Genomic DNA, 26,275 nt, shown 5'->3' on the forward strand with positions numbered 1-26,275 from the left:
TGAAAATGGCCTCTTCACGTGCATGCGCACACCCGTCTCATTGTTCTCAGATCGACCACTTACCAAATGCGCTACTGTTTTTCAGCCATGGGCTGCAAAGTCATCATTCAACGTTCTGGCGCCCTCTGAGAGCCTATGGGAGCCGTAGGAAGTGTCACGTTACAGCAGAGATCCTCAGTTTTCAATAAAGAGAGTGTAGAAGGCCAAGAAATGGTCAGAGAGGGCACTTCCTGTACAGAATCTTCTCAGGTTTATGAGCCATATGAGTTCTGTTATACTCAGACACCATTCAAACAGTTTTAGAAACTTTAGGGTGTTTTCTATCCAAATCAAACAATTATATGCATATTCTAGTTTCTGGGCAGTAGTAATAACCAGATTAATTCGGGTACGTTTTTTATCCGGCCGTGCAAATACTGCCCCCCCATCCCCAACAGGTTAATCAGCTTCTCGATATGCCACACCTGTCAGGTGGATGGATTATCTTGGCAAAGGAGAAATGCGCACTAACAGGGATGTAAACAAGTTTGTGCACTATTTGAGAGCTTTTTGTGCGTATGGAACATTTCTGGATCCTTTTATTTCAGCTCATGAAACATGGAACCAACACTACATGATGTTTTATATTTTTGTTCAGTATATATTTAGCAAGCATTTAGCTTCATATTTACTAACTGGCTAGATGTAAATGGTATTCAGCTAGCTAGCCAGCAAGTTGAATGTGCAAAAAAAAACAACCTCAATCTATAATCCAATAGCTAGCTAGCTATTTAGCTAATATTTCATCATGGCTGCCTAGCCAACTTAGCATGTGTCCCTATACCTAAAACATGGAGTTTGATTAGCATTCACACCACAATGGCGATTTTCAGTAGCTAGCTAGGTAATCATGACAAACTGACAAACATGAAAAAGATTATCGTCATGCATGGTTTAGCACATCAGCAATCAACATTAACAGCAGAATGCAACTGGCCAGCTCGGCTAGTTAGCTCATCTATCTGACTGGCTATAACATTACCTGTTTGCAACTGGCTAGCTAGCTAACAATAGCTAGCAATGAAAACTACTTTTTGATACAGTTGAGAGGATAACGTTTGCACATGTAGCTATTTTGGCATTTTAACTGTAAACTCTTATCTTTCTATGGATTATGATGATTCATGGAAAACTGAAACACTAAAAATTATCCTTCCCACTCCGCTTCAACCAGTCGAGACTGCTTTTGCCAATGAAGACCGAGCTGTAGTCAGGACTAGGGCTGTAACGGTGACCGAATTACCGCCACACCGGCGGTCGAGAGTCATGATGGAAGTCAAATTCCACGTGACCATTTAGTCACGGTAATTAGGCTTCTCCAAGCGCTGATGCTGCTGATGGTCGTTAGTAGCCTTGCTCACTACCTGGTACCACACACTGGTACCACGCACTATTATCCCTCTAATCAGTCTGACATCAATGCAAATGTAATTGAAAATCTAATCAAACACTTCATTAGAGCTCATGTTGCGCAACGTTTCTATAGGCTATGCAAGTGTGTGAGAACAGAGTGATGGCTCATATTAAAAAGAGGAGTATTCCATCAGCTTTCTATAGGCTAGGCCTACAATATTAATTTCTCAACTTTCCTAATATTAAGCACATTTCTTCTCTTTACAACAGGATTATAGCCTACCTGGCTGGCATGAAAATTAACTACGGGAAAAGTGTACTCCATTCGCTATTTGTATGTATTCCCCCAGTTTTGAGACAGGTGCATGATAATGGTCCATTCTAAATCTAAACAAATTTCACACACATATATTATGTGATAAGATTAAATCAAGAATAGTGTGATGGGTGCCAATATTAGCCTATGACTTAAAGGCATGCCTTTTTTTTTTTTTTTTCTTGCGACTTTTTCAAATCATAGTTGCACACCCCATGTAGCCTAGCCCATAGGCCTATATGTTTTGATAAGGTGGACAAATAACTTCTTAAAATGAAGCACGTTAATCGCTTTACAATGGGTGTAGAGCCTAGCTGGCATACATACGCAGCACGTGAGTTTAAAGTTTTGGGAAGATCATTTTCACCAAAAACATTAACCTTTTTATAATAAAAGCATTACATGCAGAATCACGTTTGTGGTAACTTTTGAGAATGTCCCGGACTATGTTTGGAATATCTATTTATTTCTTGCACAGAATAGAATATCAACTTTTGTACTATGGGGGATATTAGGTTGACATAGGCTAGTGCTTTTGCTGTTTGTTAGGCTTGCTAGCTAACAATACAAAAAAGTAAATGTGAAAAGTAATTCCAATATCTTCAGTATGCGCCTTGGAATTGGATTAGGATCCGCATAGTTGCGTCCCCGATGTGTCTTAACTTGTAGCCTGTGAGAAAGACCGGATCACGTGACTGAGAACTATGTTAGTGAGAGGTGCTTTGGCACGCAGCGGGGAGATGGGAATTATAATTGTTATATTCAGCCCAAGAGCACAACCGCAAAAGACGGCTTTTTTTTAGGGGGATTATGGCCACACAAAGGGGATGCACCTGGGAAATTTGAGCCATTATCAAGTGCTTGTCAATTGTGAATGAGAGACTGATGAAGTGTGTACAGCCTGTGCAAAAAACAAAGCATAGCTCATGCTTTTCATGTGACTTTTTTCAAATCATCATTAGTCGCATCATGCAGCCTTATGTATTACAAATCTAAACATATAGCCCAACATTTGTATCACAACTACAGTTACATAAGTATCTCTAAATTAAGCATATAGGAGTACCTGCTTCTTTATTAACTGCTCAACACAGAATAGCCGCATGTGCGAACTCCCTCAAATCGTTTGGAGAAAATACCCTTTCTATTTTATTCAGCTGTGTTCAGTAATATTCTTCATATTATAAAATAATGCCACGTAATTCTAAGCAAATCTTGTCTGCTAAATGAACTAGTGTAACCCACAGCCATATGGCATAGCCAGATCAGGGCCTAACATAAGGACAACTCAGAGTATGCTATTCTGTTCTTCTGAAATAGACTACATACATCTGCATCAGTGGCTTGTAGGGAAGTGTGGGAAGTTGTAGGGAAGTGTGGAAGCCAGGAGATGCAAAATTGTGTTTATTTTAATTAACGATCAATTACTGTGAGACCGTCAGTTATTTGCTTGACAATCATCGGCTGACAAAACTTCAACCCCACTCCCATCACACCCCCTCCATGCTTCACGGTGGGGACCACATATGTGGAGATCATCCGTTCACCTACTCTGCGTCTCATAAAGCCAAAAAATCTCACATTTGGACTCATCAGACCAAAGGACAGATTTCCACCGGTCCAATGTCCATTGCTTGTCTTTCTTTGCCAAAGCAAGTCTCTTCTTATTGGTGTCCTTTAGTAATAGTTTCTTTGCAGAAATTCGACCATGAAGGCCTGATTCCCGTAGTCGGGCTGCAATTCTCATCTTCTGCAGCACAGGTAACTCTGTGTCTTCCATTCCTGTGTCGGTCCCCATGAGAGCCAGTTTAATCATACAGTGGTTCCTCCTTTAAAAGTTGTGAGCTTACACCGCGGGACTTAGAGGTACCCAGCGTCAGGGCTTCATTGCTCCAGACCACTGCAAGGGGGAGTTAGAGCACTCATTATGCATTTGGGTCCCAAGGTTTTAAATGACCAATCATATCAAGTGGTTCCAATGACGAATTTGACGCGAGCCACCTGTCCCTGGTGACTTTCTTCAGCGACGATGGCTGACAAAACATTATGGTGGACGCTAATTTAAGTAATTATGATGTCATAACGAGTCAAGAAAGACATTTACAATTGAAAGGAATACGTTTGTGCATATTTTGTCAAAATCAGTATTTGGCCTTTTTTTTTTTTTTTTTTCAGTCATATCCAATACCAGGTGTATCAAACTCCATTCTTTGAATGATGCTGTGTCTGCATGTATGTATTACAATTATACACTTCAACAGTGTTTACCACTCCTGCTCCTGGGACATCAATGATTACACATTGTAACTATGCAATAGATGGAACATGATTTAAGTAAATATATATACAGAATAAAAAACAGTACATCCTTCCAGAACACCCACAAGCGAGCCACTCAGGCGGAGAATGACGCGTGGAAGAGAGCAGGAACGAGATGGGAGACACAATCCAGGCTATTTGCTCTGAGACCGGCATAATAATGTAATGAAACAAGCAGGGATCATGTTTCGAACCCTCAACATTCTAGCCCAAAGTCCAGCACGCTATCGACTGTGCCCGAATGTATTAATTGGGGTTGGGGCTGATTTGTGGCTGTAAACACTTTGTCAATTGGAATCTTTAACATGTGGAAAGGGGAAAGAAGTATTTAGTTTTTCACAAGCGTAGCAGGATGGGCTATTAGCTGAACAATAGACTATTCAACCTTTACTAAAGAATTGTCTAATAGCCGAGCTAGGTGTGTGACCCCCCCCCCCCCCAAATCCCCAACTTGCAATAAATCTACATACACATATCTACCTACACACGGTTAATGTTCTGAAAAAAATATATATATATATTGGTCATGGCTCCCGAGTGGCGCAGCGGTCTAAGGCACTGCATATCGGTGCAAGAGGCTTTACTACAGTCCCTGGTTTGAATTCAGGCTGTATCACATCTGATTGTGATTGGGAGTGCCATAGGGTGGCGCACAATTGGCCCGGCGTCATCCGGGTTTGGCCGGGGTAGGCCTTCATTGTAAATAAGAATTTGTTCTTACCTGAGTTGCCTAATTTAAATAAAGGATCAATTTTATATCAACAACTGGCGGCAACCGCAGAGCAATCAATTGGAGGTAAACAGTGGCTGTTGCTAAAAATATTGCTTACTTGTTATGCAAGTGTTGCACACCAACAGATGGAGAAAACCAACACCAGTCGAGCAATTCATTTAAACTATAATCTTCATTTTAATATGACTTTACAGACAACAAGAGAGTGTAATTGGAGTCTATTTCTTCAGAGCCTATACCTAAATAAAGTAACTTAGCCTACCTCAGCCAGTTGAGGCTTAACAGCCTAATATTAGGCCTACTTACAATTGCAACCGGTCTCCCGTCCGCATGGCACAGGGATTCTTTAGCTAAATAGCCCAGTACTGTACTGCCGACCGTCATGTTGTACAGCGCCATATTTTCCGTTCCATCCTAACAGAAACCCAGAGGGTTTTTTGTTTTTCATGGAATAGAAACGCCATAATATTAATCAAATTAATTAAGCAAGTACCAGTCAAAAGTTTGGACACACCCACACAGGTAAAACCTTGCTGAGATGATCAATGTATTTCTTACGTTGTTGTATCGTCAATTTCTCTAGCCAAAACATCTTGATGGCCTTGACCAGTTCATCTTTGCCTGTCGGCTTGGCAGAGTTATGGATTAATGTTTTCAGTTGATGCCAAACAAGTTCGATCGGGTTTAAATCAGGAGACCTACATGTAGCTATTCCCTCCACAAGGCAATCAAATAAGCTAAGTGTCAGTATAGAGACAAAGTAGAGTCGCAATTCAACGGCTCAGACATGAGACTTATGTGGCAGGGTCTACAATCACGGACTACAAAAAGAAAACCAGCCCCGTCGCGGACCCCGACGTCTGGGAGCAAGACAAACTTAACAACTTCTTTGCTCGCTTTGAGGACCATACAATGCCACCGACACGGCCCGCTACCAAAACCTGCGGGCTGTCCTTCACCGCAGCCGACGTGAGTAAAACATTTAAACGTGTTAACCCTCGCAAGGCTTCCGGCCCAGACGGCATCCCTAGCCGCGTCCTCAGAGCATGAGCATGCGCATACCAGCTGGTTGGTGTGTTTACGGACATATTCAATCAATCCCTATCCCAGTCTGCTGTTCCCATATGCTTCAAGAGGTCCACCATTGTTCCTGTTCCCAAGAAAGCTAAGGTAACTGAGCTAAACGACTATCGCCCCATAGCACTCACTTCCGTCATCATGAAGTGCTTTGAGAGACTAGTCAAGGATCATATCACCACCCTACCTGACACCCTAGACCCACTTCAATTTGCTTACCGCCCCAATAGGTCTACAGACGACGCAATCGCAGTCACACTGAACACTGCCCTAACTCATCTGGACAAGAGGTATTCTTACATAGGTATTCCTATGTAAGAATGCTGTTCATTGACTACAGCTCAGCATTTAACACCACAGTACCCTCCAAACTCATCATTACGCTCGAGACCCTGGGTCTCGACCCTGCCCTGTGCAACTGGGTCCTGGACTTTCTGACAGGACGCCCCCAGGTGGTGAGGGTAGGAAACATCTCCATCCCGCTGATCCTCAACACTGGGACCCCACAAGGGTGCATTCTCAGCCCTCTCCTGTACTCTCTGTTCACCCATGACTGTGTGGCCAAGCATGCCTCCAACTCAATCATCAAGTTTGCAAACGACACAACAGTGGTAGGCTTGATTACCAACAACGACGAGACGGCCTACAGGGAGGAGGTGAGGGCCCTCGGAGTGTGATGTCAGGAAAATAACCTCACACTCAATGTCAATAAAACAAAGGAGATGATCGTGGACTTCAGGAACAGCAGAGGGAGCAGCCCCCTATCCACATCGACGGGACAGTAGTGGAGAGGGTGGAAAGTTGTTCCACGGACAAACTGAAATGGTCCACCCCCACAGACAGTGTGGTGAAAACGGCGCTCAGCACCTCTTCAACTTCAGGAGGCTGAAGAAATTCGGCTTGTCACCAAAAACACTCAAACTTTTACAGATGCACAATCGAGTGCATCCTGTCGGGCTGCATCACTGCCTGGTACGGCAACTGCTCCGCCCACAACCGTAAGGCTCTCCAGAGGGTAGTGAGGTCTGCACAACGCATCACCGGGGGCGAACTACCTGCCCTCCAGGCCACTTATACCCCCCGATGTCACAGGAAGGCCAACAAGGTAATCAAGGACCACATCCATCCGAGCCACTGCCTGTTCACCCCGCTATCATCCAGAAGGCGAGGTCAGTACAGGTGCATCAAAGCGGGGACCGAGAGACTGAAAAACTGCTTCTATCTGAAGGCCATCAGACTGTTAAACAGCCATCACTAACATTGAGTGGCTGCTGCCAACATACTGACTAAAATCTCTTGCCACTTCAACAGTTAAATTGGATGTAATAAATGTATCACTAGTCACTTTAAACAATGCCTCTTTATATAATGTTTACATACCCTACTTTACTCATCTTGAATGTATAAACTGTACTCTTATACCATCTACTGCATCTTGCCTAAGCCTTTCGGCCACCGTCCATATATTTATATGTATATATTCTTATTCATTCCTTTACACTTGTGTGTGTATAAGGTAGTTGTGAAATTGTTAGATTACTTGTTAGATATTACTGCATGGTCGGAACTAGAAGCCCAAGCATTTTGCTACACTCACAGTAACAACAATCTGCTAACCATGTGTATGTGGCCAATAAAATTAGATTTGATATAGAGATTTACAATTATTTTTTTTAGATATAGTATAGGCCTACCTACGGTGTTGTAGGTCTTATTTATTTATTTTTATTTAACCTTTATTTTTCTACATAAAGGTCTACTTACTCTGCTGGCGTCTTGGCCCAGTTTATGTCCTCATTTGCAATGCAAACCTGGGCAGCAGTGTGTTTTGGGTCATTGTCTGCATTTGGAGAAGAAAGGAAAAATACATTTATCCTAACAACCAAAATTGGGTACAATAATAGAAATATACATGTAAATAGGCCTAAACGTAACAAAATCTATCTATAATCCTACCTTGAAAGAAATGTTGGGTCCAGCATATCTCTTGATGATTTCTTCCTCAAAGAAATCTTGAGCCATGATACCTGAAAAAGGAGGCAAGAGTGAGTTATTGTGGAACACACAACATTCCGTGAGGTGTAGGCTACAATATTTTCTGTACCTTTTGCTTTGTAAATAGCCAAACTTACCATCAAAAATCAAATATGGGCCTTGTCCCTGGTGAGAAATTGCCCCCCACCCATGGAATTTGAGCGGATGTTTGGGACTCGGCTTGCTTGACCTTCTTCCTTTTTTTCTGTAGCAAATTGCTCAAGGGCCATGGTTGATTCGTCTGTGAAGATGACATTATTGAATGTCTCGCCAGCTTTGATCCATGCCTGGGCCTGCAGGATGCTAAGTCCTTTGTTTGTCAGACGAATCATTGGGTCAAAACTACAGAACAGTACAAAATAAGCGAACACACATGGTTAATGTTCTGATAATAAAAAAATTAAAAAAATTTAAAAAAATATATATATATATATATAAAACATTTCTTACCAGGCCTTTCCATAAGTCCACGCAAGTTTCTTCAATTGTCTTCTGACTGTAATTAGAGCGATGTTGATGTGATGTTAGCAGATTGCCTTTGCCGATTGCTCATCATCTTCATGAATATAAGCAAGTGATATCTGCTAAATAATCAAGTTAGGTTTCTCCATAAATAAACAATTCTAAATAACAAACTGGCCTTATTTACAAATTAGTGAGAATGTCTCACCCCATGTTCAAGAATTGCCTTTTTGTCACTCACTCTAGGTTAAATGATAACGAAATCTCAAATATCATTACTTTTTAAACAAAGCCATTTATTTATTAATTTAGAAGGATTATAAAAGCCCCTTTAGGATCTGTGAGAATATCTAACGGTAAATGCACATTAGATATTTATTTAGAGGCCTCCAATCCTCTAAATGTAATTATTTTAGATATACTGTAGGCCTACCATAGGCGAAAGGAGTCTCACTAGTGTTGAGTAATGTGCTGTTCAAAATGGTGTAGGTTTTATTTATTTATAGAGCATATTGAAGTTAGAAGCAAAAGCTTCTATTTTAGCACCGTTTCGCACTGCTCTGAGGCAAGCATGGGGACTGGTCTTGATAAGTCAGTGCGATTTTGATTTTCACTTAATCTCTGGTTGGATATTGGTTAAACAAGAATTTGAAAATTAGGGTGCAGAAATGTTATGCTCTTACCTTTTTTAACTAGGCAAATCAGTTAACAAATTCTTATTTACAAGGACAGCCTACTCCTTCCTCCTGTTATACACATTTCTTAATCAATCCCATATACTATGTTATTACAAAAAAGGTTTTAAATTCTCTGTTAATGCCAATACGGAAGACTATCAAACACTTCTCAAAGATGTCCTCTGGTGGTCAAACTAGCAATAACTTGCATTAACAAAAAAAATGTCTGACAAATAGATAACGTGTCACAGAATGCTGCAGCAGCCCGCAAGGTGTGCCACAGTATGACGCAACTTTTAAAGGAAGAACCATTGTAGCACTTGATGGTTTTTGCGACTGCACTTGAAGAAACTTTCAAAGTTATTCATTTTCCGTGTTGACTGACCTTCATGTCTTAAGGTAATGATTGACTGTAGTTTCTCTTTGCTTATTTGAGCTTTTTCTTGCCATAATATGGACTTGGTCTTTTACCAGATAGGGCGATCTTCTGTACACAGTACCACCCCTACCTTGTATACCAACCCTAACTTGTCACAAACCAACTGATTGGCTCAAACGCATTAAGAAGGAAAGAAATTCCACAAATTAACTTTTAATAAGGCACACCTGTTAATTGAAATGCATTCCAGGTGACTACCTCATGAAGCTGGTTGAGAAAATGCTTGGAGTGTGTGAAGCTGTCATCAAGGCAAAGGGTGGCTACTTGGAAGAATCTCATCTAAAATATATTTTGATTTAACACTTTTTTTTATTTATTTTTTTTATACATGATTCCATATGTGTTTTTTCATAGTTTTGATGTCTTCACTATTATTCTACAATGTGGAAAATAGTTTAAAAAAATTAAAATGAATGAGATAGTTAGGGCTGGGCACTGTCACATCAGCGTACCCAGATCCTGTATTTCTCACACAGGTGCTTGGTAAAACAAGACAGCCATGCTCCCTTGTGCATGTCCTTCCACATTCGAATTTGACTGTTTTTTGTCCCTCAGGATGACCCATACATGACAGCAGACCCTCGCTATGGCAGATATGAAGGAGCCAACCCGGCCTACCCCCAATACAGAGAGCCCCAGCCAGAGAGACCCAGCTCCAGAACCAGCCAGTACTCAGACAGACCCTCCTCCAGGTCAGCGGAGAGTTACACTAGTACCAGTACCCTATTACCAATGATAACTGTGGAGAAGTAAATGTGTGCATTGTGTGCGTGTTACAGCTGTACTCTTTACGTGGGTGGGTTGGATGGTCAAAATTCCCACACACCTCCATTGACAGTTTGGGACTGGAAAAGCCTTTGTCTGATGTGTTTGTGTGTGTAGTTGCTTTATGGCCTAACGTTTAGGTAAGGACCACCTGTAACTGTCAGTTAGTTGAAGACCTTTTTGACCATACCTCCGTGAGCTTGTGGACACAATCCTCCCTGTTTTCTGCTTATCCCAGGCAAGGTTTCCCCCCCGAAGACTATCAGAGAGCTAACCGAAGTGCTTATGATGACTACTATGCAGAGTATTACAAAAACCAGTACGGAGGTAAGATCCACAGTACCAACCACCAATTACTTAGTTACATTGCGACAACTATGGTAGAATGTTAGGTCAAACTTACAAAACCTACAATTATTACTATACATAGTAATGTACATTGGGTTATTCCTAACTTACACTGAGTGTACAAAACATAAACACCTTCCTAATATTGAGTTCCACTCCACCCTGTTGCCCTCAGAACAGCCTCAATTCGTTGGGGCATGGACCTACAGTGCATTTGGAAAGTGTTCTAACCTCTTGACTTTTTCCACATTTTGTTACGTTACAGCCTTATTCTAAAATGTATTAAGTTGTTTTTTCCCCCTCATCAATCCACACACAATACCCCATTATGACGAAGCAAAAACAGGTTGTTTTTTGCAAATGTATAAAAAAAAAGAAGCTTTAATAGAACTTATTTAAAAAAATATATACTTTTCCCCTTTTTTCCCCCCCATTTCGTGTTATCCAATTGGTAGTTACAGCCTTGTCTCATCGCTGCCACTGCCGTACTGACTCGGGAGAGGCCGAAGGTCGAGAGCCGTGCGTCCTCCGAAACACAAGCCAGCCGAGCCGCACTGCTTCTTGACACAATGCCCGCTTAACCGCTTACATCTAGACGTTCCGCTAGCGGAACACCTGCTCCAATATCCAATGATAGGCGTGGCGCGAATTACAAATTCCTCAAAAATACAAAAACTTCAATTTTTCAAACATATGACTATTTCACAGCATTTTAAAGACAAGACTCTCCTTTATCTAACCACACTGTCCGATTTCAAAAAGGCTTTACAGCGAAAGCAAAACATTAGATTATGTCAGCAGAGTACCAAGCCAGAAATAATCAGACACCCATTTTTCAAGCTAGCATATAATGTCACAAAAACCCAGAAGACAGCTAAATGCAGCACTAACCTTTGATGATCTTCATCAGATGACACACCTAGGACATTATGTTATACAATACATGCATGTTTTGTTCAATCAAGTTCATATTTATATCAAAAAACAGCTTTTTACATTAGCATGTGACGTTCAGAACTAGCATACCCCCCGCAAACTTCCGGGGAATTTACTAACAATTTACTAAATTACTCACGATAAACGTTCACAAAAAGCATAACAATTATTTTAAGAATTATAGATACAGAACTCCTCTATGCACTCGATATGTCCGATTTTAAAATAGCTTTTTGGTGAAAGCACATTTTAAATATTCTAAGTACATAGCCCAGCCATCACGGGCTAGCTATTTAGACACCCGGCAAGTTTAGCACTCACCAATATCAGATTTACTATTATAAAAGTTTGATTACCTTTTGTTGTCTTCGTCAGAATGCACTCCCAGGACTGCTACTTCAATAACAAATGTTGGTTTGGTCCAAAATAATCCACCGTTATATCCGAATAGCCGCGTTTTGTTCGTGCGTCCCAGACACTATCCGAAATGGTAAATCAGGGTCGTGCGCATGGTGCAATTCGTGACAAAAAAAATCTAAATATTCCATTACCGTACTTCGAAGCATGTCAACCGCTGTTTAAAATCCATTTTTATGCCATTTTTCTCGTAGAAAAGCGATAATATTCCGACCGGGAATCTCCTTTTCGGCAAACAGAGGAAAAAAATCACAAAGACGGGGGCGGCCAGGTCACGCGCCTAAGCCCACAGTCCCTTGATCGGCCACTTGAGAAAGGCGATAATGTGTTTCAGCCTGGGGCTGGGATGACGACATTCTGTTTTTTCCCGGGCTCTGAGCGCCCATGGACGACGTAGGAAGTGTCACGTTAGAGCAGAGATCCTTTGTAAAAGATAGAGATGGCAAAGAAGTTCCAGAAATGGTCAGACAGGCCACTTCCTGTAAAGGAATCTTTCAGGTTTTGACCTGCCATTTGAGTTCTGTTATACTCACAGACACCATTCAAACAGTTTTAGAAACTTTAGGGTGTTTTCTATCCATATATAATAAGTATATGCATATTCTAGTTACTGGGTAGGATTAGTAACCAGATTAAATCGGGTACGTTTTTTATCCAGCCGTGAAAATACTGCCCCCTAGCCATAAGAGGTTAACCCGGAAGTCAGCCGCACCAATGTGTCGGAGGAAACACCATACACATGGCGACCGTGTCAGCGTGCATTGCGCCCGGCCCTCCACAGGAGTCACTAGTGCGTGATGGGACAAGAACATCGCTGCCCAGCCAAACCCTCCTCTAACACGGACGACGCTGGGCCAATTGTGTGGGTCTCCCGGTCGCGGCCAGCTGTGACAGAGCCTGGACTCGAACCAGAATCTCTAGTGCCACAGCGAGCACTGCGATGCAGTGCCTTAGATCACCGCGCCACTTGGGAGGCCCTGAAATATTACATTTACATATGTATTCAGACCCTTTACTCAGTACTTTGTTGAAGCACCTTTTGCAGCGATTAGAGCCTCGAGTCTTCTTGGGTATGACGCTACAAGCTTGGCACACCTGTATTGGGGGAGTTATTCCCATTCTCCTCAAGCTCTGTCAGGTTGGATGGGGAGCGTCGCTGCACAGCTATTTTCAGGTCTCCAGAGATGTTTGATCTGGTTCTAGTTCGGGCTCTGTCTGGGCCACTCAAGGACATTCAGAGACTCCCGAAACCATTCCTGCGTTGTCTTGGCTGTGTGCTTAGGGTTGTTGTCCTGTTGGAAGGTGAACCTTTGCCCCAGTCTGAGGTCCTGAGCGCGTTAGAGCAGGTTTTCATCAAGGATCTCTCTGTACTTTGCTCCGTTCATCTTTCCCTCGATCCTGACTAGTCTGCCAGTCTCTGCAGCTGAAAAATATCCGCACAGCATAATGCTTCTACCACCATGCTTCACCATTGAGATGGTGCCAGGTTTCCTCCAGACGTGACGCTTGGCATTCAGGCCAAGGAGTTCGGTCTTGGTTTCATTAGACCAACGAATCTTGTTTCTCATGGCCTGAGAGTCCTGTCATGTGCCTTTTTCTGAGGAGTGGCTTCCGTCTGACCACTCTACCATAAAGGCCTGATAGGTGGAGTGCTGCAGAGATGGTTGTCCTTCTTGAAGGTTCTCCCATCTCCTCTGATGAACTCTGGAGCTCTGTCAGATTGACCATCGGGTCTTGGTCCAAATCAATTTTTATTTGTCACATACATGTTTAGCAGATGTTATTGTGGATGTGGCGAAATACTTGTGTTTGTAGCTCCAACAATTCACAACAATACACACAACCTAAAACTAAAAGAATGGAATTAAGGAATATATAAATATTAGGATGAGCAATGTCAGAGTGGCGTAGACTAAATAGAGCAGAATAGTATACAGTATATACATTGAGGGGTAAAAAAGTATTTGATCCCCTGCTGATTTTGTACATTTGCCCACTGACAAAGAAATGATCAGTCTATAATTTTAATGGTAGGTTTATTTGAACAGTGAGAGACAGAATAACAAGAAAATCCAGAAAAACAAAAAACAAAAATGTTAGAAATTGATTTGCATTTTAATGAGGGAAATAAGTATTTGAACCCCTCTCAATCAGAAAGATTTCTGGCTCCCAGGTGTCTTTTATACAGGTACCGAGCTGAGATTAGGAGCACACTCTTAAAGGGAGTGCTCCTAATCTCAGTTTGTTACCTGTATAAAAGACACCTGTCCACAGAAGCAATCAATCAATCCGATTCCAAACTCTCCACCATGGCCAAGACCAAAGAGCTCTCCAAGGATGTCAGGGACAAGATTGTAGACCTACACAAGGCTGGAATGGGCTACAAGACCATCGCCAAGCAGCTTGGTGAGAAGGTGACAATAGTTGGTGCGATTATTCGAAATTGAAGAAACAGAAAAGAACTGTCAATCTCCCTCGGCCTGGGGCTCCATGCAAGATCTCACCTCGTGAGGTTGCAATGATCATGAGAAGGGTGAGGAATCAGCCCAGAACTACACAGGAGGATCTTGTCAATGATCTCAAGGCAGCTGGGACCATAGTCACCAAGAAAACAATTGGTAACACATTACGCCGTGAAGAACTAAAATCCTGCAGCGCCCGCAAGGTCCCCCTGCTCAAGAAAGCACATATACATGCCCGTCTGAAGTTTGCCAATGAACATCTGAATGATTCAGAGGACAACTGGGTGAAAGTGTTGTGGTCAGATGAGACCAAAATGGAGCTCTTTGGCATCAACTCAACTCGGCGTGTTTGGAGGAGGAGGAATGCTGCCTATGACCCCAAGAACACCATCCCCACTGTCAAACATGGAGGTGGAAACATTATGCTTTGGGGGTGTTTTTCTGCTAAGGGGACAGGACAACTTCACCGCATCAAAGGGACGATAGACGGGGCCATGTACCGACAAATCTTGGGTGAGAACCTCCTTCCCTCAGCCAGGGCATTGAAAATGGGTCGTGGATGGGTAATCCAGCATGACAATGACCCAAAACACACGGCCAAGGCAACAAAGGAGTGGCTCAAGAAGAAGCACATTAAGATCCTGGAGTGGCCTAGCCAGTCCCAGACCTTAATCCCATAGAAAATCTGTGGAGGGAGCTAAAGGTTCGAGTTGCCAAACGTCAGCCTCGAAACCATAATGACTTGGAGAAGATCTGCAAAGAGGAGTGGGACAAAATCCCTCCTGAGATGTGTGCAAACCTGGTGGCCAACTACAAGAAACGTCTGACCGCTGTGATTGCCAACAAGGGTTTTGCCACCAAGTACTAAGTCATGTTTGGCAGAGGGGTCAAATACTTATTTCCCTCATTAAAATGCAAATAATTTTATAACATTTTTGACATGTGTTTTTCTGGATTCTTTTGTTGTTGTTCTGTCTCTCACTGTTCAAATAAACCGACCATTAAAATTATAGATTGATCATTTCTTTGTCAGTGGGCAAACGTACAAAATCAGCAGGGGATCAAATACTTTTTTCCCCCTCACTGTACATGTGAGATAAGTAAATCAAAAATATGTGAAAATTATTAAAGTTAGAATTTTTAGGGTCTTCCTCTGACACCGCCTGGTATAGAGGTCCTGGATGGAAGGAAGCTTGGCCCCGGTGATGTACTGGGGCCGTACGCACTACCCTCTGTAGTAGAGGTCGACCGATGTTTCTTTTTATTTTATTTTATTTTTTCTTTACCGATTTTATTGGAGTAACAAAAAAAGCCGATACAGATTAATCGGCCGTTTAAAAAAAAATGATGTATGTATGCATATACATACATACATACGTACGTACATACATACGTATATATGTGTGTGTATGTGAGAAACACAAGCATTTCGCCACTTCTGCTAAACATATATTTATATACACTGCTCAAAAAAATAAAGGGAACACTTAAACAACACAATGTAACTCCAACTCAATCACACTTCTGTGAAACCAAACTGTCCACTTAGGAAGCAACACTGATTGACAATAAATTTCACATGTTGTTGTGCAAATGGAATAGACAACAGGTGGAAATTATAGGCAATTAGCAAGACAGGTGGTCTTCGGTAGGTGGTGACCACAGAGCACTTCTCAGTTCTTATGCTTCCTGGCTGATGTTTTGGTCACTTTTGAATGCTGGCAGTGCGTTCACTCTAGTGTTAGCATGAGACGGAGTCTACAACCCACACAAGTGGCTCAGGTAGTGCAGCTCATCCAGGATGGCACATCAATGCGAGCTGTGGCAAGAAGGTTTGCTGTGTCTGTCAGCGTAGTGTCCAGAGCATGGAGGCGCTACCAGGAGACAGGCCAGTACATCAGGGGACGTGGAGGACGCCGTAGGAGGGCAACAACCCAGCAGCAGGACCGCTACCTCCGCCTTTGTGCAAGGAGGAGCACTGCCAGAGCCCTGCAAAATGACCTCCAGCAGGCCACAAATGTGCATATGTCTGCTCAAACGGTCAGAAACAGACTCCATGAGGGTGGTATGAGGGCCCGACGTCCACAGGTGGGGGTTGTGCTTACAGCCCAACACCGTGCAGGATGTTTGGCATTTGCCAGAGAACACCAAGATTGGCAAATTCGCCACTGGCGCCCTGTGCTCTTCACAGATGAAGCAGGTTCACACTGAGCACACGTGACACGTGACAGAGTCTGGAGATGCCGTGGAGAACGTTCTGCTGCCTGCAACATCCTCCAGCATGACCGGTTTGGCGGTGGGTCAGTCATGGTGTGGGGTGGCATTTCTTTGGGGGGCCGCACAGCCCTCCATGTGCTCGCCAGAGGTAGCCTGACTGCCATTAGGTACCGAGATGAGATCCTCAGACCCCTTGTGAGACCATATGCTGGTGCGGTTGGCCCTGGGTTCCTCCTAATGCAAGACAATGCTAGACCACATGTGGCTGGAATGTGTCAGCAGTTCCTGCAAGAGGAAGGCATTGATGCTATGGACTGGCCCGCCCGTTCCCCAGACCTGAATCCAATTGAGCACATCTGGGACATCATGTCTCGCTCCATCCACCAATGCCACGTTGCACCACAGACTGTCCAGGAGTTGGCGGATGCTTTAGTCCAGGTCTGGGAGGAGATCCCTCAGGAGACCATTCGCCACCTCATCAGGAGCATGCCCAGGCGTTGTAGGGAGGTCATACAGGCACGTGGAGGCCACACACACTACTGAGCCTCATTTTGACTTGTTTTAAGGACATTACATCAAAGTTGGATCAGCCTGTAGTGTGGTTTTCCACTTTAATTTTGAGTGTGACTCCAAATCCAGACCTCCATGGGTTGATAAATTGGATTTCCATTGATTATTTTTGTGTGATTTTGTTGTCAGCACATTCAACTATGTAAAGAAAAAAGTATTTAATAAGATTATTTAATTCATTCAGATCTAGGATGTTATTTTAGTGTTCCCTTTATTTTTTTGAGCAGTATATATTTGTAATAATGACAATTACAACAATACTGAATTAACACTTTTTTAACCCTAATCTAATACATAAATAAAATCAATTTAGTCTCAAATAAATAATAAAACATGTTCAATTTGGTTTAAATAATGCAAAAACAGTGTTGGAGAAAGTAAAAGTGCAATATGTGCAATGTAAAAAAGCTAATTTTTAAGTTCCTTGTCAGAATATGAAAGCTGGTGGTTCGTTTTAACATGAGTCTAAAATATTCCCAGTTAAGAAATTTTTGGTTGTAGTTATTATAGGACTATTTCTCTCTATACCATTTGCATTTTATATATCTTTGACTATTGGATGTTCTTATAGGCACTTTATTATTGCCAGCCTAATCTCAGGAGTCGATAGGCTTGAAGTCATAAACAGTGCTGTGCTTCAAACATTGCGAAGAGCTGCTGGCAAACGCAGGAAAGTTCTGTTTGAATGAATGCTTACGAGCCTGCTGCTGCCTATCAACGCTCAGTCAGACTGCTCTATCAAATATCAAATCATAGACTTAATTTTAATATAATAAACACACAGAAATACAAGCCTTAGGTCATTAATATGGTCAAATCCGGAAACTATAATTTCGAAAACAAAACGTTTATTCTTTCAGTGAAATACGGAACTGTTACGTATTTTATCGAAAGTGGCAACCCTAAGTCTAAATATTGCTGTTACATTGCACAACCTTCAATGTTATGTCATTATTATGTAAAATTCTGGCAAATTAATTACGGTCTTTGTTAGGAAGAAATGGTCTTCACACAATTCGCAACGAGCCAGGCGGCCCAAACTGCTGCATATACATCATCACTCGTTTGGCGAAGTAGGCTGTGATTCGATGATCAATTAACAGGCACCGCATTGATTATATGCAACGCAGGACAAGCTAGTTAAACTAGTAATGTCATCAGCCATGTGTAGTTAACTAGTGATTATGTTTTGATAGATTCTTTTTTTAATAAGATAAGTTTAATGCTAGCTAGCAACTTACCTTGGCTCCTTGCTGCACTTGCGTAACAGGTGGTCAGCCTGCCACGCAATTTCCTCGTGGATTGCAATGTAATCGGCCGTAATCAGCGTCCAAAAATGCAGATTACCGATTGTTATGAAAACTTGAAACCGGCCCGAATTCATCAGCCATTTCGATTAATCGGTCAACCTCTACTCTGTAGTGCCTTGTGGTCGGAGGCCAAGCAGTTGCCATACCAGGCAGTGATGCAACCTGTCAGGATGCTCTCGATGGTGCGTGCAGCTGTAGAACCTTTTAAGGATCTGAGGACCCATGCTAAATCTTTTCAGTCTCCTGAGGGGGAATAGGTTTTGTCATGCCATCTTTCACGACTGTCTTGGTGTGCTTTGACCATGTTTGTTTTTGTTTTTGTTTGTTGGTGATGTGGACGCCAATGAACTTGATGCTCTCAACCTGCTGCACTACAGCCTGTCGATGAGAATGGGGGTGTGTTCGGTCCTCCTTTTCCCTTAGTTCACGATCATCTCCTTTGTCTTGATCACGTTGAGGGAGAGGTCGTTGTCCTGGCACCACACGGTCAGGTCCCTGACCTCCTCCCTATAGGTTGTCTCACTGTTGTCGGTGATCAGGCCTGCCACTGGTGTTGGAGTCGTGCCTGGCAGTGCAGTCATGAGTGAACAGGGAGTACAGGAGGGGTCTGAGCACTCACCCCTGAGGGGCCCCTATGTTGAGGATGAGCGTGGCGGATGTGTTGTTACCTACCCTTCTAGTGTTCTATTATTGAAGTGGCCAGTGATTTCAAGTCTATGTATATGTGGCAGCAGGCTCTAAGGTGCAGGGTTACGTAACTGGGTGGAAGCCACCTAGTGATAGCTATTTAAGTCTGATGGCTATTTAAATAGAGAAGAGATATTGATAAAAGCTTGGTAAGCCATTTGGATAAGGAGATTTTAAAGATAAATGATAGTTGTTTTAGATCTAATTTACCTTATCACTGGAGACAAATGTGAAACCAGTCATATGGCGGCGAACTGAAGCATATCACCTTTTCCACGGTGACGTTTATGAAATGCTGGCCTTATACAGTGAGCACCATAATTCATTGGACAGTGACATTTTTTTTTTTTTTTTTTTTTTTTTGGTTCTGTACTCTAGCACTTTGAGTTTGAAAGGATACAATGAGGGGGAAGTGCAGACTGTCAGCTTTAATTTGAGGGTTTTTTCATACATATCGGATGAACCGTTTAGAAATGACAGCACCTTTTGTACATGGTCCCCCCCCATTTTCGGGAATCAAACATTGGACAGTTTAATATAATGTAGAATAAAGTAATCATGTTAATATTTCGTCGCATATCCTTTGCATGCAATGACTGCTTGAAGTCTGTGATGCATCGACATCACCAGACGCTGGGTATCTTCCCTGGTGATGCTCTGCCAGGCCTGTACTGCAGCCATCTTCAGTTCCTGCTTGTTTTGGGGACTTATTGCCTTCAGTCTGTTCTTCAGCATTTAAAATGCATGTTCAATTGGATTCAGATCTGGTGATTGACTCAGCCAGTCAAGGATTTTCCTTTGTTGCTCTAGCAGTATGTTTAGGGTCATTGTCTTGTTGCATGATGAAGTGCCGTCCAATGAGTTTGGAGGCATTTGGTTTTATCTGAGCAGATAATATATTTCTGTAGACTTCAGAATTCATTGTTCTACTTGTCTGCAGTCACATCATCGATGAAGACAAGTGAGCCTGGTCCACTGGCAGCAACAGGCCCAAGCCATAACACCACCTCCACCATGTTTCACGGATGAGGTGGTATGCTTTGGATCATGGGCATCTCCACACTTTCCTCTTTCCATCACTCTGGTACATGTTAATCTTTGTCTCATCTGTCCACAATACTTTTTTCCAGAACTCTTGGGGCTTTTTTAGGTGCTTTTTAGCAAACTGTTTTCACGCCTTTCTGTTCCTCAGGCATATCAGTGGTTTGCATCTTGTAGTGTACCCTCTGTGGTCCTGCTGGTGTAGTCTTCTACGTATGGTAGACTTTGACACATCTACACCTGCATCCTGGAGAGTGTTTTTGATCTGTTGGGCTGTTGTTGTTGGGGGCGGGGGGGGGGGGGGGGTTTCTTCACCATAGAGAGTATTCTCCGGTGATCCACTACAGTGGTCTTCTTCAGTCTACCAGGTCTTTTGCCATAATTTAGTTCACCGGTTGTTTTTTTCTTGTTAATGATGAACCAAACTGTTGACTTGGGCATGCCTAGGGTTTTTACAATGTTCCTGATTGATTGATTTTCATTTCTGAGCCTTATGACGGCCAGCTTCATTTGCATCGACACTGCTGTCTTCCTCATGTTGTCACACCCCAACAACAACCTCCAAAGGAAATAGCAAAGTCTAGAATCAATTCTATTCAACAGCTCTCCTGCATTCACTGACGACACAAATGAATACACCTGCCTAACGACACACATCTGTGAAGCCAATTCAACAAATACTTGTAGTACCTTAAAATGGGGGGGGGGGACCATGTACAAAAAATGGTCACTGTCCAATGAATTATGGTGCTCACTGTAACTTGGGATTAAATTTGGAGACCCAGACTATAGGCTTCTGTAGTCATGTGCAAATGACAGTATAGCACCAAACCTACCAAGTTGATTTATGATTTCTAGAATGTTTTAATTACATGCCTAGACTTTCCACTGTTTTTTTTTTACCTGTTAGGGCTAGGGGGCAGTATTGACACGGCCGGATAAAAAACGTACCCGATTTAATCTGGTTACTACTCCTGCCCAGTAACTAAAATATGCATATAATTATTGGCTTTGGATAGAAAACACCCTAAAGTTTCTAAAACTGTTTGAATGGTGTCTGTGAGTATAACAGAACTCATATGGCAGGCCAAAACCTGAGAAGATTCCATGCAGGAAGTGGCCTGTCTGACAAGTTGTGTTTCATCTTGGCTCTTTTTATTGAAGACTGAGGATCTTTGCTATAACGTGACACTTCCTACGGCTCCCATAGGCTCTCAGAGCCCGGGAAAAAGCTGAACGATATCGAGGCAGCCTCTGGCTGAAACACTTTATCGCGTTTGGCAAGTGGCCGATCAGAGTACTGTGGGCTTAGGCGCGTGCCCGAGTCGACCGAATGCTTTATTTTCTTTTTCTTTTTTCTGTTTACCTAAACGCAGATTCCCGGTCGGAATATTATCGCTTTTTTATGAGAAAAATGGCATAAAAATTGATTTTAAACAGCGGTTGACATGCTTCGAAGTACGGTAATGGAATATTCAAAAAAAAATTGTCACGAATTGCGCCATGCTCGTCACCCTTATTTACCCTTTCGGATAGTGTCTTGAACGCACGAACAAAACGCCGCTATTTGGATATAACAATGGATTATTTTGAACCAAACCAACATTTGTTATTGAAGTAGAAGTCCTGGGAGTGCATTCTGACGAAGACAGCAAAGGTAATAACATTTTTCTTATAGTAAATCTGACTTTGGTGAGTGCTAAACTTGCTGGGTGTCTAAATAGCTAGCCCTGTGATGCCGGGCTATCTACTGAGAATATTGCAAAATGTGCTTTCACCGAAAAGCTATTTTAAAATCGGACATATCGAGTGCATAGAGGAGTTCTGTATCTATAATTCTTAAAATAATTGTTATGCTTTTTGTGAACGTTTATCGTGAGTAATTTAGTAAATTCACCGGCAGTGTTCGGTGGGAATGCTAGTCACATGCTAGTCACATGCTAATGTAAAAAGCTGGTTTTTGATATAAATATGAACTTGATTGAACAAAACATGCATGTATTGTATAACATAATGTCCTAGGGTTGTCATCTGATGAAGATCATCAAAGGTTAGTGCTGCATTTAGCTGTGGTTTGGGGTTATGTGACATTATATGCTAGCTTGAAAAATGGGTGTCTGATTATTTCTGGCTGGGTACTCTGCTGACATAATCTAATGTTTTGCTTTCGTTGTAAAGCCTTTTTGAAATCGGACAGTGTGGTTAGATTAACGAGAGTCTTGTCTTTAAAATGGTGTAAAATAGTCATATGTTAGAAAAATTGAAGTTTTTGCATTTTTGAGGTTTTTGAATAACGCGCCACGGGATTACACTGGCTGTTACGTAGGTGGGACGATTTGGTGCCACCTACCCTAGAGAGGTTAAACTGTTTTTGTTTTTTTCAAATTTGAATTGTGTTAAATATTAGCCACCGTCAGTTATACCCACATACATTTACACTATCATTCAAAAGTTTTGGGTCACTTAGAAATGAATAGGAAATATAGTCAAGATGTTGACAAGGTTATAAATAATGATTTTTTTAAAAATTGAAATAATAATTGTGTCCTTCAAACTTTCATCAAAGAATCCTCCATTTGCAGTAATTATAGCCTCGCAGACCTTTGGCTTTCTAGTTGTCAATTTGTTGAGGTAATCTGAAGAGATTTCACCCCATGCTTCCTGAAGCACCTCCCACAAGTTGATTGGCTTGATGGGCACTTCTTACGTACCATACGGTCAAGCTGCTCCCACAACAGCTCAATAGGGTTGAGACCAGCTGACTGCTTCTTCCCTAAATAGTTATTGCATAGTTTGGAGCTGTTCTTTGGGTCATTGTCCTCTTGTAGGAGGAAATTGGCTTTAATTACGCGCCATCCACAGGGTATGGAATGGCGTTGCAAAATGGAGTGATAGCCTTCTTCAAGATCCCTTTTACCCTGTACAAATCTCCCACTTGACCACCACCAAAGCACCCCCAGACCATCACATTGCCTCCACCATGCTTGACAGATGGCGTCAAGCACTCCTCCAGCATCTTAATTTTTTCTGCATCTCATGAATGTTCTTCTTTGTGATCCAAACATCTCGAACTTAGATTCCTATGTCCATAACACTTTTTTCCAATCTTCCTCTCTGTCCAGTGTCTGTGTTCTTTTGCCCATCTTAATCTTTTATTTTTATTGGCCAGTCTGAGATATGGCTTTTTCTTTGCAACTCTGCCTAGAAGGCCAGCATCCCGGAGTCGCCTCTTCACTGTTGACGTTGAGACTGGTGTTTTGCGGGTACTATTTAACTGCCAGTTAAGGACTTGTGAGGCGTCTGTTTCTCAAACTAGACACTCTAATCTACTTGTCCTCTTGCTCAGTTGCGCACTGGGGCCTCCCACTCTTTCTATTCTGGTTAGGGCCAGTTTGCGGTGTTCTTTAAAGGGAGTAGTACACCGCGTTGTACGAAACCTTCTGTTCTTTTGCAATTTCTTGCATGGAATAGCCTTCATTTCTCAGAACAAGAATAGACTGATGAGTTTCAGAAGAAAGTCCTTTTGTTTCTGGACATTTTGAGCCTGTAATTGAACCCACAAATGCTGATGCTCCAGATACTCGACTAGTCTAAAGAAGGCCAGTTTTATTGCTTCTTTCATCATGTCAACAGTTTTCATCTGTGCTAACATAATTGCAAAAGGGTTTTCTAATGCTCAATTAGCCTGTTAAAATTATATACTTGGATTAGCTAACACAATGTGCCATTGGAACACAGGAGTGATGGTTGCTGATAATGGGCCTCTGTACGCCAATGTAGATATTCCATAAAAAATCTGCCGTTTTTCAGCTACAATAGTCATTTACAACATTAACAATGTCTACACTGTAGACTTTGATGTTATTTTAGTGGACAAAAAATGTGATTTTTCTTTCAAAATCAAGGACATTTCTAAGTGACCCCAAACTTTTTAACGGTAGTGTATAACTGTCACTGTTTTTAATGTTAGTTCACTTACATTTTGCATCATTCCATTACATCACATCGTTAGTTTACCTTTCTTTCCTCTTGTCACGTTTGTGTGGTTCTTCCTGAGGATTGCAAGCAAAAGTGGATCATATTAGGCTAACGTAGGCCATTTTAAGTTGTGCAATAATTTGGGACATGTAACCTATTTGAATCATTATGGAACGCAGACCATATGTAGCAGTTTTAAGCCTGGCGCATGGTTCACGACGACTGGACCGTTGTCATCACAATTCCATTTATAGGACTACAGTTCAACCCCTATTTTATACTTTTTAAACCTATTTCATAGATTGAACAATTTCAATATGGCAACTTTCAGGATGAATCAAACCACTTTTTTTATGCACAAATATATTTAATGTGTAAAGGCTGTCCAAACCGTTTTTTTATTTGCATCAATACTTTCCTAATACTAAGTAATATACAAGATCAGAGAATTTTAAAATGTACCAATTGGTGCGGAAAAGGAGAAAATGTGTGTATTTGCATCGCTTTCTTTCATTGATCCCTAACCATTCTCTCCATAGTCTAGTGAGTCTGTCGAAAATTCTAGTTAAAGGTACACCAAATTTAAAGGGATGGCTTTATGTAAATGGACTGAAAACCCTATTCAATGAAAACTCCATGAGAAAGTATGTTGTCCAGAAAGTGGCAGGGTTTTTAGCGGTTTAATTAAATGGATTTAGCACACACTAGGGAACCACGCCTGCAAAGCCCGTTATGCACCTGAATACCAACTGCGGAAAAGTGCGTAGGAAAGGCGTACATTTCTTAAGTCTGAATCGGGCGCTTAGTGAATAGGTACTGCCAGCAATAGACAATGTACAAACAGAATACAGACACAAAGTCAACATAAAAAATATACATACAGAATTGACAATATAAATACAGTAAACATCAGGATTAATTGCAACAACAATGACATAATAATAAAATCTCTAATGTAGTGTTAGCTAACGTTGACGTAATCCTGATGGTCTCCACCTGTCTGTGTTTGTTCAGACCGGAGCAGGTGGGAGGGCTACAATGCTTCAGCAGGCACTTATGACCCCCGCTACAGAGACTACTACGACCAGAACTACTGGTACAACTACAACCCTGAGGCCTACCGGGGAAGGGAGGCAGCCTACTACAACCAGCAGCCCACCCAGCAGTACCCTGCCGCTACTGCCAGGTATTCGCTTATACAGCCTTGATTGTTTTTCATTGAGATATGTCACTAATGATAGGGAAAGACAGATGGGTAGAGGAATACAGAATGAAGTGCAGGGTTTGAACCCATGCCTCAAGGGGCAATGTGTGGTCCAGAGTTAGGAGTGCTACCACTAAACCAGACTATGGCTTCATTAGCACTTCCAGATACTCAGTCTTAGTGGTTTACATTTTGTATTTTGCTAAACTCGCCTCATCTACAACCAACTTGTAGCATCCATCACACACTACAGGAGCTTGACTTTGATGTATGTCATATATTTATGTTGAAGGGATGGTTCACCCGAATTACAAAATTACATATTTGTTTCTTTGCCTTGTAAGCAATTTATGGACAAGGACATGGTGTAATCCATGGATTAGGTTTGTTTACATAGCCACTGCCACCACCTAACTTTTGGGGTGACCTACCCCTTTAATGAGAGACAAGCCCTGAAATGATTGTTCTGCATTCCAATCTCAGTGTTAGTAATCACCCCCGTTTGATGTCAGTGTTGTGCCGCCTAACATGGCCAAGTCCAGTTCTAATGGAGTTTCTGTGTGTAGGCCACAGGGCTATGACGACAAGTGGCGCTACTATCCTGGTTACGATGCCACTTTTGACGATGACTACCGGCGGCAGAGGGATGAGTACAGGGACGATTTTGACCGACGGAGCGTCCACAGCGAACAGTCGGCCCACAGTCTACACAGCTCCCAAAGCCATCGCAGCCGACGCAGCAGCTTTAGCTCCCGCTCACAACAGGTGTGTGTCTATATGGATTTGCGAAAGACTGTCTTAATTTCCTTCCAGTGTTGGTACTTTTTAATTTGTTTTTAGTATGGATCATCACGTCAGTGTGTGAATCACTTGTGTGATGTAGTTTCTTCA

General features: G+C 42.1%; 1 protein-coding gene across 6 annotated transcripts in view; it reads left to right on the top strand.

Annotated features, from left to right (window-relative positions):
- Nucleotides 1-26,275, top strand: part of sec16a (SEC16 homolog A, endoplasmic reticulum export factor) — a 103,989-nt gene that overhangs the window by 19,300 nt on the left and 58,414 nt on the right. For all 6 annotated transcript variants that reach the window (XM_082978806.1, XM_082978808.1, XM_082978809.1 and 3 more), the window contains 4 exons: nucleotides 10,005-10,141; nucleotides 10,453-10,541; nucleotides 25,195-25,366; nucleotides 25,951-26,149. In XM_082978806.1, coding sequence (XP_082834932.1) covers nucleotides 10,005-10,141; nucleotides 10,453-10,541; nucleotides 25,195-25,366; nucleotides 25,951-26,149 — 597 coding nt within the window. The remainder of the gene's footprint in view (nucleotides 1-10,004; nucleotides 10,142-10,452; nucleotides 10,542-25,194; nucleotides 25,367-25,950; nucleotides 26,150-26,275) is intronic.

Source organism: Salmo salar, chromosome 01 (assembly GCF_965601325.2).
Source record: "Salmo salar chromosome 01, fSalSal1, whole genome shotgun sequence".
Classification (NCBI taxonomy): domain Eukaryota; kingdom Metazoa; phylum Chordata; class Actinopteri; order Salmoniformes; family Salmonidae; genus Salmo; species Salmo salar.